General features: G+C 35.2%; 1 protein-coding gene across 1 annotated transcript in view; it reads left to right on the top strand.

Moving 5' to 3' along the window:
• Positions 1-17528, top strand: part of LOC149779896 (uncharacterized) — a 56485-nt gene that overhangs the window by 21263 nt on the left and 17694 nt on the right. The window contains exons 8-13 of the mRNA XM_089937317.1: positions 455-772; positions 1674-1836; positions 6156-6309; positions 7951-8177; positions 10321-10440; positions 10892-11113. Of these exons, the coding sequence (XP_089793443.1) occupies positions 455-772; positions 1674-1836; positions 6156-6309; positions 7951-8177; positions 10321-10440; positions 10892-11113 (1204 nt within the window). The remainder of the gene's footprint in view (positions 1-454; positions 773-1673; positions 1837-6155; positions 6310-7950; positions 8178-10320; positions 10441-10891; positions 11114-17528) is intronic.

Genomic DNA, 17528 nt, shown 5'->3' with positions numbered 1-17528 from the left:
TTTTTATACTTATTTTGAGAATTCTTTATGATATAAATTTATTCATTTAAGTGATTGTATATCAATCCATAATTTTACTAAATAAGAAAATTTGATTGATGGCTATTCATACATTATTGCTATTAAAGTATATTTTTTCTATGTGTGACTGAGAGCCAACAGTATTGCACCCTTTACCGTTTGAAGTTCCAGTATGGTACAAAACACGCTGAGCTGACATGCATCTTAGTGCACAGTGCCACTATAGTGAAATATTAAAAAATGGACATTAGATATGGATTTGTATTCTTTTTTCAAAGGCAAAATTTAATAATATTACACCTTGAAGGCATAACCACTATTTTACTGTAGAAAGATGTTAATTCTATCTCAAATCTATTGAACATGAAGCAGAAAATCTACACTTTAAATTGAAGAAAATATTATTCTTCTGAGATCTATTTTTAACTTTCAGAATGTGAGTATAAATGGTAATGATATTAACCTTCATCCAACCTCCTTAGATCTGCCCTTATCACTACTGCCATCTATTGGCTGCAAGGCCCATAACTCTTGTTCCTCAGATTACTGTATGAATGGAGGCCAGTGTTTGGATATGTGGACTAGTATATACTGCCATTGTCATGCCGGGTACACAGGGAAGAGATGTCAACTCCTAAACATGGCACATTTTAACACTGAGTCATTCCTACATTTTGGTGGATTCTCCATGGTAACGGAGCTGTCACTATGGATATCTGCACAGGAACCATCAGGAGTGATTATATACACTGTAAGTTTCTGTTTCTTCCTTTGGTACAAGTCATCTAGGTGCTATTTGGTAGTAAATCTTTATCTATAGCTGTATTGATATAACCGTTTAAAGTCTAGAGTTTCTTTATTTGATACAGTTGCGTTTCTTTGTCAGTGAAGAAAAACTCAGTATGCTGTAAATCCTATAGTCTATTATTTTATAGAATTTTTTATTCCACCATTTGTTTAATACCATTACCATAATTCAGAATACAAAGAAAATACTTTTCTTTCAGTTTCATTTGTAATTTTTTCATGAACAAACTGCTACATCAATAGTCCAATTGCTTTTCTAGCGTGGCTGAAGTCTGATCACACATGTCCAAGTTCATATCTATTGACCTTGAAGGATTCATAGACGTAAAAGATAATAAAGCCTTTTACTGATATGCAGTTTCAGCATTACTTGTGGGGGTTGGGTTGGAGGGGGAAGCACAATATGTGAGACAAATATCTGAAAAAAAGAGAAAATAATACATTTATAGTGACATAGCATGATGCATTTTGTCATCAAAATTACAAGGGGGTGTTGGTAAAAACAGCTGGGTTGGGGGTAGGCAAATACTATAGTCCAATGCAGTGTTAATCCAGGGGTAGGTAAATATTTAGTCCAATGCAGTGTTAATCCAGGGGTAGGTAAATACTATAGTCCAATGTAGTGTTAATCCAGGGGTAGGTAAATATTTAGTCCAATGCAGTGTTAATCCATGATATTTACAGAGAGTTTGACAACCATAATTAGCATCATTCATTGGGGAGAAAAAATGGCCTTGACAGTTACAAGCTAGTACAAGTTTAAATATGTTTTGCTTTCTTCATACAACACAATTTTCCCTCTAAAATCTTTGTACATCTATACAGTATAATGTTGGCTTTTGTAGTTGAACATTGATGAAATGGCCCTAGTACTAGACAATGGTCAGTTAGTGTTACACATGGTGGTCAATCAGGAGGGATACATGGCCAGAGTGGGGAAGAACCTCAGTAATGGGGAATGGTACCTCATCACCCTGCAGTTTGACCAGGGACAGTACCGTTTTTATGGTAACTTTGTTTTTATAGTTTGTTTATTCTTTGCAATGCAGACAAATTAACAGTTAATGTGTTCATGAATAATTCAGTTGTTGTTGTTGTTGTTGTAGGGTTTAATGCCATTTTTCAGCACACAATAGGCTATACATGGTGGCCAGTATTAATGGTGGAGGAAGAACCCGGGAAAACCCTGGAAAGAGCCACCGACCCACAAGAAGCTACTTGCAAGCTTTCTCACATACCCACATTAGCCAAATCCGAGACTTGAACCCATGCAGACAGAGGTGAGATGGCAGTGATCCGTAACGGAGAGCGCTTTAAACGACTCGGCCACTCGGGGCCCCTGAATAATTCAGTGCAACCTGTCTTAAGAGACCATCTATTCAGCAAACAATGGTTTCTCAATGGTAGTCTCTCAAAACAAATTAACTTTTAAGTACTACTGATATTATAAAAGAAGATTAGAACCAGGCTAGAAACTTAAAATGGAGGAGATATGGGTTTGGGAGGCCATGATTGGTTGATAATGACAAGTAAAATTGAAGTATAATTATCTTTTAAATTCTGATCATATCGTTAATTAAAATGAGATGGAGGAGAGGTTATACTCATGAACTGTAAGATTTTTTACAAGCACAGTTTAGGAAATGCAATAACAACAGCAGAGGTTTATTCCTTATCTGTGAATATGCAAATTTCAAGATCATGTAGTTTTAAAAAATGCCATGGCTCATATGGTTTTCAAAAGCAGAACTCAGTATGAAGGATGATACTGTTTTGTCCAGAGTACTTAGAAGCTGAAAGATGTTGAATTTTCAATGGTATGAGTTTCCATAGGTTCATAATAGGAATTGAATTATCACCATGTACCCTCAGTTGGGAAGAAATTTATTTGTACATTAAGAATCTGGTAAAAAATGATGGTTATTTTTTTCATGTTAGTCACAAATCTTTCTGCTCAGGTTTTGCTGTATACTAATATATTTATTTGATTAAAAGCTGGATTTTCAAAAAAATTAGAAGCTAGATTGAAACACAAAAGAACTACAAGTACACTTGATACTTGTTGCCTTGGTGAAATTGATTTGACAATGTTATATATTTATTTTACCTCTGTCTGTTTGTACATACAGTGGGTGTATGTAAGTTAAATTGTCTGGTCTCTAAACAACCTGCATGAGTATGAAACTCAATACTATGTATTAGGAAATTTTAAAAATGGAGAAATTTGATCAATTTAGTGGTCTCTGCATCAGATGGCAATAATAAATCCCATAAAACTGACCTTAAATGCGATAACCTTACTAGATCCACAATCATTGAAATAGAACTATAAAAACATGTAAACCCCCCCCCTTTTTTCTTCTATGAGCAAAATTGTCAAAATTACAATGGGGATCATGCCTACATTATTGCAAATCTTTTTATTACCTTTTTAACAAATTGTAGGACCTTTAGTTTCTTATTCCATTTCTTTTTAATGGGATTTGTCATGTTTTTAATATTAGGGGCAAAGGCTAATCATGTGACTTTTTATATTCCTGATAATATTTACCATTAGTGTGACCTACTGTTCCTGATAATATTTACCATTAGTGTGACCTATTGTTCCTGATAATATTTACCATTAGTGTGACCTATTGTTCCTGATAATATTTACCATTAGTGTGACCTCTGTTCCTGATAATATTTACCATTAGTGTGACCTACTTTTCCTGATAATATTTACCATTAGTGTGACCTACTGTTCCTGATAACATTTACCATTAGTGTGACCTATTGTTCCTGATAATATTTACCATTAGTGTGACCTACTGTTCCTGATTATATTTACCATTAGTGTGAACTCTGTTCCTGATAATATTTACAATTAGTGTGACCTACTGTTCCTGATAATATTTAACATTAGTGTGACCTACTGTTCCTGATAACATTTACCATTTGTGTGACCTACTATTTTTGATAATATCTATTTTTATTGTGATAACTATTCATGATAGTATTTGCCATTAGGATTGCATAATCTTCATGATAATATTACAATTAGTGTGACCTGCTATTCAGGATAATATTTATTAATTTGACGTAATATTCATGATAATATTATCATCAATGTGACCTATTATTCATGATAGTATTTACCATTAATGTGACCTACTGTTCATGATGATTTATCATTAATGTGACCTACTATTCTTGGTAATACTTATCATTAATGTGACCTATTATTCTTGGTAATATTTATCATTAATGTGGCCTATTATCCTTGGTAATATTTATCATTAATGTGACCTATTATTCTTGGTAATATTTATCATTAATGTGCCCTATTATTCTTGGTAATATTTATCATTAATGTGGCCTATTATTCTTGGTAGTATTTATCATTAATGTGGCCTATTATCCTTGGTAATATTTATCATTAATGTGACCTATTATTCTTGGTAATATTTATCATTAATGTGGCCTACTATTCTTGGTACTATTCTTGGTAATATTTCTCATTAATGTGACCTACTATTCTTGGTAATATTTATTATTAATGTGGCCTATTATTCTTGGTAATATTTATCATTAATGTGACCTATTATTCTTGATAATATTTAGTTTTAATTCATGGTCTCTGTCACACAAGTTGAAACACATTAACCTTCCTAGAGATATCAGAGACTGTTCCTTTGTATATTATTTTATGCTGAAGAGACAGCCAGCATATATATTCCTATTTCAGTCAAACTCACACTGTGAAGCAGACATTATGGTCTTATGCAACAGCCAATGTATATAAATGCTGACTGCTCTGGTGGCCTAGTGGTTAGGGCGTCCACCTTTGATGTGGGAGGTCGTGGGTTAGATCCCTGGCCGAGTCATACCAAAGACTTACAAAAATGGTACTAACAGCTGCCTCGTTTGGCACTCAGCATTATGAGGTTAGTGTTAGGACAGGTCGGCCTGGTGTCAGGATAATGTGACTGGGTGGGACATCATGCTACATGTCTGTGACATGATGCCCCAGTGCTAGATATCACTATAGACTGTCACACTGCAGACATCATAGCGATTTGACAGAAAAATTGTTAAAGCTACGTTTAAAAAAATCCAAATCACATAAATGCTGAATCTTCAATTATATTTAACATGGGCATGTTGCTTGTTGTGATCTGTTATGGGCATTAAGAATCATGTGATCTGTTATGGGCATTAAGAATCATGTGATCTGTTATGGGCATTGCAAATCATGTGATCTGTTCTGGGCTTTGAGAATTATTTGATGTGTTATGGATATTGTAAATCATGTGCTCTGTTCTTCGCATTGGGAATTATGTGATCTGTTCTGGTTATTAACAATCATGTGATCTGTTATGGGCATTGAGAATCATATGATCTGTTGTGGGCATTGAAAATCATGTGATCTTCTCTGGGCATTGAGAATCATGTGATCCATTATACTCAACCACTGTACAGCAAAGGTTTTGTCGATGTCATGTTTGACAAAGACAGAAACTGCTATGCTCAGTCCAAAAACATTGGCCTTGGTCTGTCATGTGCCAATCTTCATTAGCCAATTTACTAATCAGATCACAATTAACTTTTATGGCAGTTTATTTTCAGACTGAACTCAATAGTGGCATCTTTGTATAGCACTGGGTACAATAACTATTTTAGTGTTGTATGTAACTTATGTATTAGTCTATCTACAAGAATCAATTGTGTTGTATGTAACTTATGTATTAGTCTATCTACAAGAATCAGTTGTGTTGTATGTAACTTACGTATTAGTCTATCTACAAGAATCAATTGTGTTGTATGTAACTTATGTATTAATCTATCTACAAGAATCACTTGTGTTGTATGTTAGTGTTCTGATTATTAGAATAATATTGTGTTGTATATTAATGTTCAGTCTCCAAGAATCATTTGTGTTGTATATTACTGTTCAGTCTACAAGAATCATTTGTGTTCTGTACCACTTATGTATAGTTCTGTGTACAAGAATCATTTGTGTTCTGTACCACCTATGTATAGTTCTGTGTTCAAGAATCATTTGTGTTCCATACCGCTTATATATAGTTCTGTGTACAAGAATCATTTGTGTTCTGTACCACTTATGTATAGTTCTGTGTACAAGAATCATTTGTGTTCTGTACCACTTATGTATAGTTCTGTGTACAAGAATTGGTTGTGTTGCATTTCAGTTAAGTAAAGTTCTGTGTACATGTACTCAGCTTTCCATTGCCATGTATAAAATGAATTTAAAAAAAAAATAAATAAATAACAATAGTAATAATAATATTAATATTATTATTATTATTATTATTCCATGTATACAGTATCAGGAGAAGGCAATGGCAGTTTTGCCTCAGCCATGGGAACTGTGGGATATTTCCTGGATGTACAGATGCCTTTATTCATTGGTCAGTTGCATGACCATCCAACATTGGATAAATGGAGAAGTAGGGCTTCCACTTGGCCAACAATTAAGAGGTAAGTTACATGACCATGTGAAAGAGGATAAATGGAAAAATAAGGTATCCACTTGTCCAGCAAAAAGAAGTAAAGAAAGTTTTAATTCAGAACAAATTTACATTCTTTAATATGAATGAAAATAGAACATTTGTTTTCCAATTTATGTAAAATCCTTAATTGGAAAGAACAATGGAGAGATTATCTAATTAGCTTCAGTTCTTTGTACAAAACCTTTATATTGTGCTCTGTCTACCATTTTTAAATTGCATTAAAGGTTAGTGATGATGACTCCTTTCTGATGCATTTTGTAGCAAGATTTTTATCCAGTAAACACATAAGATTGATGGAGTTGGGTTAAGTGGCAGGCTTTCTATTATTTAGTCAAGGGTTTGATCACTATTGTCAGCACATGGTGTTTTTTTTAAAGAATTATCCAAAACCATCTCTTTCAACACTGATCCCTTTATAAATAGACTTCATGAATTAGAGGTACAAGCATTGTTAATGAGGCCATTATTATTATGGATACTTTACAGGCATTGTTAACGAGGCCATTATTATTATGGACACTTTACAGGCATTGTTAACAAGGCCATTATTATTATGGACACTTTACAGGCATTGTTAATGAGGCCATTATTATTATGGATACTTTACAGGCATTGTTAATGAGGCCATTATTATTATGGATACTTTACAAGCATTGTTAATGAGGCCATTATTATTATGGATACTTTACAAGTACATGTATTGTTAATGCAGCCATCATTAATTATAGGTTCTTTACAAGCGTTGTAAATATGTTCCTCTTAACTAGAATATTATGCAAGCAAATCGGTGTCATAAGGGGGAATTGTGTACATAAATCCACAAAAGATAGTATATTGAAAATATGAAACTACAATATAATTGGTCTGCGTGGGATCGAGTCTCAGATTTGGCCAATGTGGGTATGTGAGAAAGCTTGCCAGTAGCTTCTCGTGGGTTGGTGGTTCTTTCCGGGGTTTTCCTGGGTTCTTCCTCCACTATTAATGCTGGCTGCCATGTATAGCCTATCGTGTGCTGAAAAATGGCGTTAAACCCCACAACAACAACAACAACAACAACATAACTGATTCTCATCAGCCAAGAACTAAACTGAAATGAATTCAATAAATCAGGAATGATAGATTTAAATTCACTGCTCCAGTGGCCCAGTGGTTAGAGTGTCCATCTTGGAAGCAGAGGGTTTGAACCCCTTCCAAGTCATACCAAAGACTTATAAAAATGGTACTAACAGCTGCCTTGTTAGGTGCTCAGCATTAAGAGGTTAGTGTTAGGACTGGTCAGCATGGTGTCAGGATAATGTGACTGGGTGGGACATCATGCTAAATGTCTGCGGCATGATATCCCAGTGCTAGACATCATTATAAACTGCCACACTGCAGACATCGTAGCGATATGACTGAAAAATTGTTAAAGCTATGTTAAAAATCCAGATCACACACACATAGATTTAAATTCTCCAGTCAAACAAGATTTACCTCTGCTTACATTAAAACAAGCATTGACATAAACAAGGACCAGGTTAAACTCCTCATTAACTCAGCTCAGATAAAAGTCTTAACTTTACATTCCTAGCCATCTCATCCACTGTGTAATGTTATCAATTCTTTACAGTTTTAGAGGCTGCATACGTGACATTAAAATCAACAAACAGCCATTGGACCTACAAACTGCGACTCTGTCAGTGTTTGGCAATGATCCTGCACCCCCAATCCCAGGATGCACAAGAGAGGAAGTGTGCTACCCCAATCCCTGTTACCATAGGGCCATATGCAAGGGATCATGGGAAGGACACATCTGCAAATGCTCCATGGGCTTCACAGGACAAAATTGTACTGAAGGTGCAATGGATTTTTCATATTCTGATTTGTTTACAAATTATCCCCCCCCCCCCCGTGTTCTTTACAATATATTATTTGTAACATTTATCATTAAAATTCTTACCATAGCTGTGCATATAAGTAACAGGGAATGATAAAATGCCTTTATTTTAGTTCTTTTCAGATGTTAATAGATAAGAGTATTTATTATCCTTAACTATGTTATTAGGATAGCCCTAACTTTATCAAAACAAGTCTGTCATATGTAATGCATTCTCAGTTCACAATTGTTGTTTACACCATCTCAAAAACAACTTGATCAGTTTGCACAAGCTTTTACAAGTAGCATTCTGGAATCAGGGAGCACAAAGAGCATTCTGGAATCAAGGAGAATTCTGGAATCAAGGAGCACAAAGAACATTCTGGAATTAAGAAGCATTCTGGAATCAAGGAGAATTCTGGAATCAAGGCCTTTAAAACTTGTTCAGTGGATGCTGCTTCATCATTCAGTATGGCCCCCATTACTAAAAACAAAAAGAAATTTTTAAAAATTCTCAAAGACTGCTCAACAAAATTTGACCAAATTTAAAAGAAAACATCCTGACCTGAAGGTCCTTCAAATTTGTTGAATGATGCAAATTCACCATCAAATTTGATTTGGCCACCATTGCTAAAATTAGAAAATACTTAAAATGATGTTTTCACAAAAACTGCTAAATAGAATTTAGCCAAATTTGAATGAAAGAATCATGGTTTAAATGTCTTTCAGATTTGCTCAAATGATCATGATCTACCTTCCAGTATGGCCACCATAACTGAAACATTTAAAAACTTTAAAATGATTTCTGCTCAATAACTGCTTTCCTGATTTAGATCAAATTTGACAGAAAACATCTGGGCATAAATGACTGTCAGTCTATTGCAAATAATGCCAATCTGCCATGTAATATGGATGCCATTACTAAATACAGAAACAACTTAAATGGCTTCTATAAGATCACCCAGCATAATGAGACCCATTTTACAGACGGCTTCCAGGCATAAGAGTCTTTCATAATTGTTTTGACAAAACTGATAATGCCACCATTATTAGAAACTGAAAAACATTTCAACTTCTTTAAAAAATTTGATTAACAGAGGTTGACCAAATTTTGACCAAAAAGCATTCAAGCTTGAAGGTCTCCCACATTTATAGAAATGATGCAGATCCACCATCAATTATGACTGTCATTACTAAAAATAGAAAACACTTATGGAACTTTGTCAAGCAATAACTTGACAGACGTTGATCAAATCTGACAGAAGGTGTCCTGTCATAGAAGATTCTTAAAATTTGACAAAATGACATTGATGTGTCATAAAATATGGATGATGATATAAAATTCTATTAATTATTTCATAACATATGATAACTGTAGCTTTGGAAGAAATATCTATGGAAAGTATCCCATTGATCCAGATTTTCTGGCCAAGTGCCCTTGCATTTGGCTTTTAGGCAGATGTCAGTCGGCTAGCATTTGATAGCCACTTGGGTCTTGTGTTTTTGAAACCTTCACCTCATGGAAATAATGCACATTGATTTTCTTGATTTTCTGGAACTTGATTAATATAAATTGCCTCATAATTAATGAATTTAACATTAAAAATGAAATTTGGGATAAGATCAGTAAAATGAATGTTTTTATCAGCTGAAGCAGTGATTCGGTTTTAGTGTTAAAAAGAAAGGATGGGTTTTGAAGAACTCTGCAAAACAAAGCCAAAAGATAAATAAAATTGCAGCTTGCAGTAAAATATACCTTTTTTGCAACAATGGTTTTGAGCTGAGATGGATCTGAAACGTATCTTTTCTGTCTGCCTTTGTGAGACAAGTATTCTCAACAAATGTGCTTGCAATAAAAGTACTGAAGACATGAAAAAGATCGCAAACTAAAATACAGGCAAAACATATTGTCAATTAAGGTAATTTTAAAAATAAAAATTCAACAACATATTATTTCAATTGTAATTCTACAAAAAACAAATAAAAATTAGAGAAACCTTTTGAATGTAGTATATAGTTACAATAGAGGCATATGGTCACATAATAGGAAGTGTTATGGTCATATTAGAGGTGTAGCACATGGTCACAGTATAGCTGTAACATATACCGCTAGTCACATTACAGGTGCACAATATGGTTACATTATAAGTGTCTCATACAGTAACAATACAGGTGTACTACAAGGTCACATCACAGGTGTCACATATGGCCACATCACAGGTGTACCATATGGTCCTATTACAGGTGAAAAAACTTAAGTACTTAGATGCTATAAATTATGAATCACAAAAGAAATTTGACTTTATAAGTAACATGAGGTTTTTTATGTACACATTTAAATCCAAAATATTTCAGTGTGTCACTATGTCCATTTTAATGCTGGGATATGATACAGTAATCATGAAACAAATCGGAACTGAGGCACTGTTATTCAGGCAAAACTTCATAGCAAACTATGTCACATGGTTTATTTCTTATTTTTACATATTCTGAACTCACATATCCACTACTGCCTGTCTCCCATTATGTGCATCTTAATTGCAATATTGTATTATAGATAGCTATATTTGCAATGGCCACTCTAAAATGCGATGCTATTTCTCACTAAAAATATTTTTAGACATTGAACCAGCAGAAGAGAATGAACCTTTTCATGTTTTAAATTATAACATGCCATGTTTTATCCCCCCTACAGTGTTGTCTGCCACATTCAATGGAAGGAGGAGTTATGTGGAAATAAGGATGGAGAGAACCTTATTTTCATTTGGTGATTCTGGAAGTTTCCAGTTCCGCACACGTGAGCAGACGACCACTCTGATGCTTGTCAAGTTTCTGGGTCAGACTGAGGAGGCCATGGACAGTTTAGAGTTCAGGCTATACAGGGGCAACCTGCAAGTTGTTGCTAGTTTTAATGAAGGTTTGTATGCCTTAAAGCTATTTGAATTTATTCAGTGTTAAAGAAAATTCTGTCTTTAGCCACACATTGTTCTTCCACACAGGCCATGTGCTTGTAGTTTTTAAAGAAGCACTTCATGTCAAAATCTGCTTGCCCGGAATAGTTTCATATGCTATCTCAAAAACTCAACAGATTCCTTTGGACAAGTAGCCCATGGGGAAGAAGGGACCGAAATAAGATTTAGACAGACCTCATGCATTGGACTGTCCAGTACCTTGTTTTTAGCACTCCCAGCATGCTCAATAAGAGATTTTAAGTCAGTAACCAACACACATGACTATACAAATGTTTTTGATAATAGTCATATATTTTGCATGTAATTTTTTTGGTCAAAATCTATCAGCCTTTGCAACTTTTGAACATGAAGTATAGTGAAAAAAATCTATCCTTACATTTTTCCCAAGTGCAACTGGACATTTGGACATACATCATTGGCCTACATGAATCTACTGTTTGTAATATATATTTTTTTAGAAACTATTTTTAACCCCACCATAGGTCTCTTCAGGTGGTAGCTGCAATTCATAAGTTTATTTCCATGATTTGATACAGATTTTGCAACATGATTTTGCTTTTGTGCATGTGAGTCTTTTTGGTTTTGTTTCACGTAAAGTATTTACAATCACCAATCATGATCTTGTGCCACTGAACTGAAGTGCATCAGTTTCTTGAAAACTTCTCTTTGTTTTGTTGATACAGATGTCTGTTTTGATTTCCTCCCACTTCTGACTGCCAGCATGGGATCAAAGCATTTTATTTGAACTGCTGCAAGATTTATTCTCATTAGTTCATCAAGAGTGATCTTACATGCTTGTTGCCCTTACTGTAATTTTCATCTTTTATTGATATTACATTCTTGTTGCTTTTACTGTATTTTCATCTTTCATGGATATTATGAGAAAGCTTGCCAGTAGCTTCTCATGGATCAGTGGTTCTTCCTGGGGTTTTCCCAGGTTCTTCCTCCACCCTTAATAATGGCCGCCATGTATAGCCTGTCATGTGCTGAAAAATGGTATTAAACCCTACAACAACAACAACAACAACAACAACATTGATATTACATTCTAGTTGTCCTTACTATATTTTTATCTTTCATTGATATTACCTTCTTGTTGCCCTGCTATGTTTAAAAATATCAAATTTCAAACCAAGAATAACGTTAATCAAACAACTTTACTATTAAGTCAATCTTTGGCATTTTCCACTCTATTGTTCAGTAAAGGATTAAGTTGCCCTTCGCTACCCCCATTTGACTAGGTTAACTGTGAGCAGTATAGCCTTCAGGCAGTTGAAATGCTTAGTCTGCAATACCTCTGTTTGTAGTCCAACAAAGTTACAAGCTGTAAACTAAACCTAGTCAGTTTTAATTTAAGTTCAATTAGCAACACTTTTATTGATTGTCTAACAAGAAAAAGTCCGTAAACTAGACATAATGACTTTGAATTTTAATTTATGATGTCTATTTAACAGTTTTGTGGATAAATGATGTAAGAAAATTTGAAGTAATGATATCTTGGAACATTCTTTAATCAATGTCTGGTTGATTGGAACATGTGCCAGTCAAAACCTCTGAAATGCTGGACATATCCAGCAAATACAGGAATTTCAGAAAGTCTGATTCTTAGATACGTGGTCTGATACCAATAGTTGTATGAACAAGCAAGTTGAAAAATTGAAAAGGTACTTAATTAAATAGCTTGGAGACAACAGTGCTTATTTTAGGATTCAAGGATGCTTATAATAAAGCTGAAAATTAGATGATTACTTCTGTTTAATATTGTCTCTGTACTTTATATGCAGTGTGTATCCATCATTGTATAATATTGTCTCTGTACTTTATATGCAGTGTGTATGCATCATGGCATGGAATATTTCTGTGCTTTATATGCAGTGTGTATGCATCATTGTATGGTATTGTCTCTGTGCTTTATATGCAGTGTGTGTGCATCATTGTATGGTATTGTCTCTGTGCTTTATATGCAGTGTGTGTGCATCATTGTATGATATTGTCTCTGTGTTTTACATGCAATGTGTATCCATCATTGTATGGTATGATCTCTGCACTTTATATACAGTGTGTATGCATTATTGATTGGCATTGTCTCTGTGTTTTATATGTAGTGTGTATCCATTATTGTATGGTATTGTCTCTGTACTTTATATGTAGTGTGTATCCATCATTGTATAGTATTGTCTCTGTGTTTTATATGCAATGTGTATGCATCATTGTATGGTATTGTCTCTGTGCTTTATATGCAGTGTGTATGCATCATGGCATGGAATATTTCTGTGCTTTATATGCAGTGTGTATGCATCATTGTATGGTATTGTCTCTGTACTTTATATGTAGTGTGTATGCATCATTGTGTGGTATTATCTCTGTGCTTTACATGCTGTGTGTATGCATCATTGTATGATAATCTCTCTGTGCTTTATATGCAGTGTGTATGCATCATTGTCTGATATTGTCTCTGTGCTTTATATGGAGTGTGTATCCATCATTGTATAGTATTGTCTCTGTGTTTTATATGCAATGTGTATGCATCATTTTATAGTATTGTCTCTGTGCTTTATATGCAGTGTGTATGCATCATGGCATGGAATATTTCTGTGCTTTATATGCAGTGTGTATGCATCATTGTATGGTATTGTCTCTGTACTTTATATGCAATGTGTATGCATCATTGTATGGTATTGTCTATGCGCTTTACTTGCAGTGTGTATGCATCATTGTATGGTATTATCTCTGTGCTTTATATGCAGTATGTATGCATCATTGTATGGTATTGTCTCTGTACTTTATATGCAATGTGGCTGCATCACTGTATGATATTGTCTCTGTGCTTTATATGCAGTGTTTATCCATCATTGTATGGTATTGTCTCTGTGTTTTATATAATAATTTTAATAATAATGAGGACTTTGTATAGCACCTGATCTTTAGAAGCTCTAAGTGCTTTACAACGTTAGACAACACCTATAAGATAAAAAAACATATAATAATATTATTACAAAAACAAACACCATGAAATTAGTAAAACATTAAAAAATAAAAAACATGCTGAGAATATTTCAGGTAGGAAACATTATTAGGTCTTTAAGTTTGTTCTTGCAGTCGAAATAAGTGAGTTTTGAGAGCCCTCTTGAATGGGATCACTGTGTCTTTGTGTCTAAGTTCAGTGGGCAATTCATTCCACGTTACTGGGTCCTGGTATGCAAAAGAATGCTGTCCATATGACTTTGTTTTCATAGTGGGAATAATGAGTATACGATTGTCAGAAGAGGAGCGTAAGTATCTTACTGGTGTGTACACATGGGTGAGATTGGATAGGTATGTTGGACTATAGTCCGACAGTGAAACATAGCATAGAGAACAAATTTTGTGTTTGATTCTGGATTGAATGGATAGCCAGTGTAGGGTACAGAGCAGTGGGAAGGTGTGCTCTGATCATGTACTCTAAGTATGATCTGAGCAGCTGTGTTTTGAACTTTTTGAAGTTTCTGGAGTAGATATTGAGATGAACCAGACAGAATTGAGTTACAATAGTCCAGTCTTGAAAGTACTAATGAACACACAAGTGTTTTAGTGGCATCAACTGAAGATATTTGCGAATTGAGCTGATGCGTCTCAGCTCAAGATATGCAGCCTTGCATATGTTCATGACATGTTGGTCAATGTGAGAGTACTGTCTAGAGTGATACCTAGGTTTTGTACTGATTGTGTGAATTTAATGTGGGCATTGCTGATATTTATTGTTTGAGGTAAAGGATGTGAATGAGAAAGTCTTTTTGTTGTGATCAGAATGGCCTCAGTTTTATCATCATTCATCTGCAGCTTGTTACATGTCATCCATGATTTCACATCAGAAATGCATCTCTATACATTTGGGATGGTAGCATCAACTTCAGTTGGATGGCTAGATTTGTATATTTGGGTGTCATCAGCGTACAATTGGTGCGACACTGGATGATGATCTATGACACTTGAGAGCAACTGAGTGTACAGAATGAAGAGAACAGGTCCAAGAACAGACCCCTGTGGAACACCACAACATAGATCAACTGGGCTGGAGTGTATTCCATTTGCAGATACAATTTGTGTCCTGTTGACCAAGCAAGACTTGAACCACAGTAAGGCTGTATCATGAATGCCAAATACATGCTGGAGATGGTGAAGTAATATATCATGGTCTATTGTGTCAAATGCTGCAGACAAATCAAGGAGGGTGAGGACTGTAATCTTTCCGCTATCCAATGCAGAGAGAATGTCATTAACTATTTTTAGAAGAGTAGTTTCAGTACTGTGGCAAGGGCAATATGCAGATTGTACATTGCTAAAAAGACTGTTTGAATTTAGATGAGATACAAGCTGGGATAGAACAACCTTTTCTAAGATTTTTTATATGAATGGGAGATTAGAAACTGGGCAGTAGTTCTTTAAATCGTTATGGTCAAGTGTTGGTTTCTTCCACATATGCTTTACAATGGCAGTTTTGAAAAATGATGGGAATTCCCCGGATGAGAGAGAGAGATATTAATAACATCAGTAAGTGAAGGCAATAATGGATCTAAGCACTCAAGCAGCAGTGATGTTGGAATTGGATCAAGTTCACATAACATTGGTGCACTCTTCATCAGGATTGTACATACGAAATCCATAGAGACAGGTTCATATGCTGCTAATGGTTGCTGCTCAAATTCTGTATCCCAACTGTATGGTGACGACAAGTCAATTGAAATTGTGGTGTCAAGCTTATCTCTAATGGTTTGTACTTTGTCATGGAAGAAATTTGCAAACATGTCCGGAAGATCATCTGGAGAGAAGGTAGTTGGAAGTGGTGTAGATTTGTTCCTTGACATTAGCTTGTTAGTAATCTTGAAGAGCTCTTTGCAGCTGGAACTTTCCATGATCTTAGTAGTGTAGTGAGCTGATTTCACTGCATGGACTATATTTGTGACATTCTTCTTAGCGACTTCATAGATTTGCTTATGAATAGTGAGTCTGGTGGAAAGCCAGAGCCTCTCAGCTTTACGGTGGTCTCTTTTAGCAGTGCTATACCATGGAGAACACTTTTGAATTGATACTCTGCACTTGTTAGCTGGGGCATGTTTGTCAAGCAATGAATGCAGACAGTTATTGAGTTGTTCTGCTGTAGGAGGTAAGCAAGTTGTTAGGTTAGCTTGGATGTCATGCATTAGTTTGGTTCTATTTATCATACGGAGGTTTCTCTTAGTAGCAGATAAAGGTGGAGGGAAAGGGACTGATACGTCAAGATGGCATATAATGCAGAGGTGATCTGATGCAAGGTCATGGGATACCAGGGAGGACTTTAGAATGTTATCATTAGGTCTATGAAGAATCCAGTCTAAAATGTGACCATGTTTGTGGGTGGGTTGGTTAACTGACTGAGGTTGAAAACATTAATGGAATCTATGAGTTTTGATGTATTTGAGTTTCTGGGACAGTCAGTGTGAAAGTTGAAATCTCCAAGAATAATCAGGTTGCCACCTATCGAATTTCCTTAGTCCAGGAGATTCAGAATCTGCTCCAAAAAGAGAGAGTCAGCCAGCTTGTTTTTTCTACTAGGAGGAGGGTGGTATAGGCAGAAAAAATGGACTGATCTTTGCTCCAGTGTGTGTGTGGTTTGGACTAGTTCAAACGATGTGTGGTCGAAATTGAATGTTGTGGTGTGGTTAAGACATTTGATCATGGAGTTCTTTGTGATGACAGCAATTCCACCTCTGTGAGAATTACGGGGGAACGACTTGATGGAGTAACCAGTGGGTGTTAGATCCGCACACTTGGTCTCATTGCCTGATGTTTTTAGCCATGTTTCTGTCAGGAAAAATATGTCAACATTTTGGTCGTTGATACAGTTATCTATTTCTGTGTGCTTTTCCAGTGGTCCTACTGATTGGGCATTGAATAATGCAATGCGCAGAGATATTTCTTGGATAGTTGACACAAAGGTTGACGAATTAATAGGGATTTGAATTAGGTTATCTAATTTAACGGTCGAATTGTTTTTAAATGGTTGTGTCAAAATAAGGGAGATAACTGGGATTCTTCTTCCTGTTCTACACTGGCCAGCTTTGAAACGTTTCTTTTTTCACTTCTGTTTACATTTAGGTAATGATGAATGTAGTCCCAGTTCATTTAGTCTAGAGCACAATGTAGTGTGGAGAGCCAAGGAGTGATCATGTAAAGCAATTAATGAGGGTCCATCATAGCATAAACGGGTTGACTGGCGAGTATCACATGATGGCAGTTTGTTAAAAATCAGTGGAGCAAGACACTTGAGAAAAAGTCTAATTATTCTCATTTCCAAAACAAGGAGATGAAGAAACACATATGAATTTAACAGCCAATACATAA

The sequence above is a fragment of the Sinohyriopsis cumingii genome, chromosome 16 (assembly GCF_028554795.1).
Source record: "Sinohyriopsis cumingii isolate HCF-2022 chromosome 16, ASM2855479v2, whole genome shotgun sequence".
In the NCBI taxonomy this organism is placed as follows: domain Eukaryota; kingdom Metazoa; phylum Mollusca; class Bivalvia; order Unionida; family Unionidae; genus Sinohyriopsis; species Sinohyriopsis cumingii.
The sequence above is the reverse complement of the archived record's forward strand: the minus strand, read 5'-3'. Positions and strand labels throughout refer to the sequence as shown.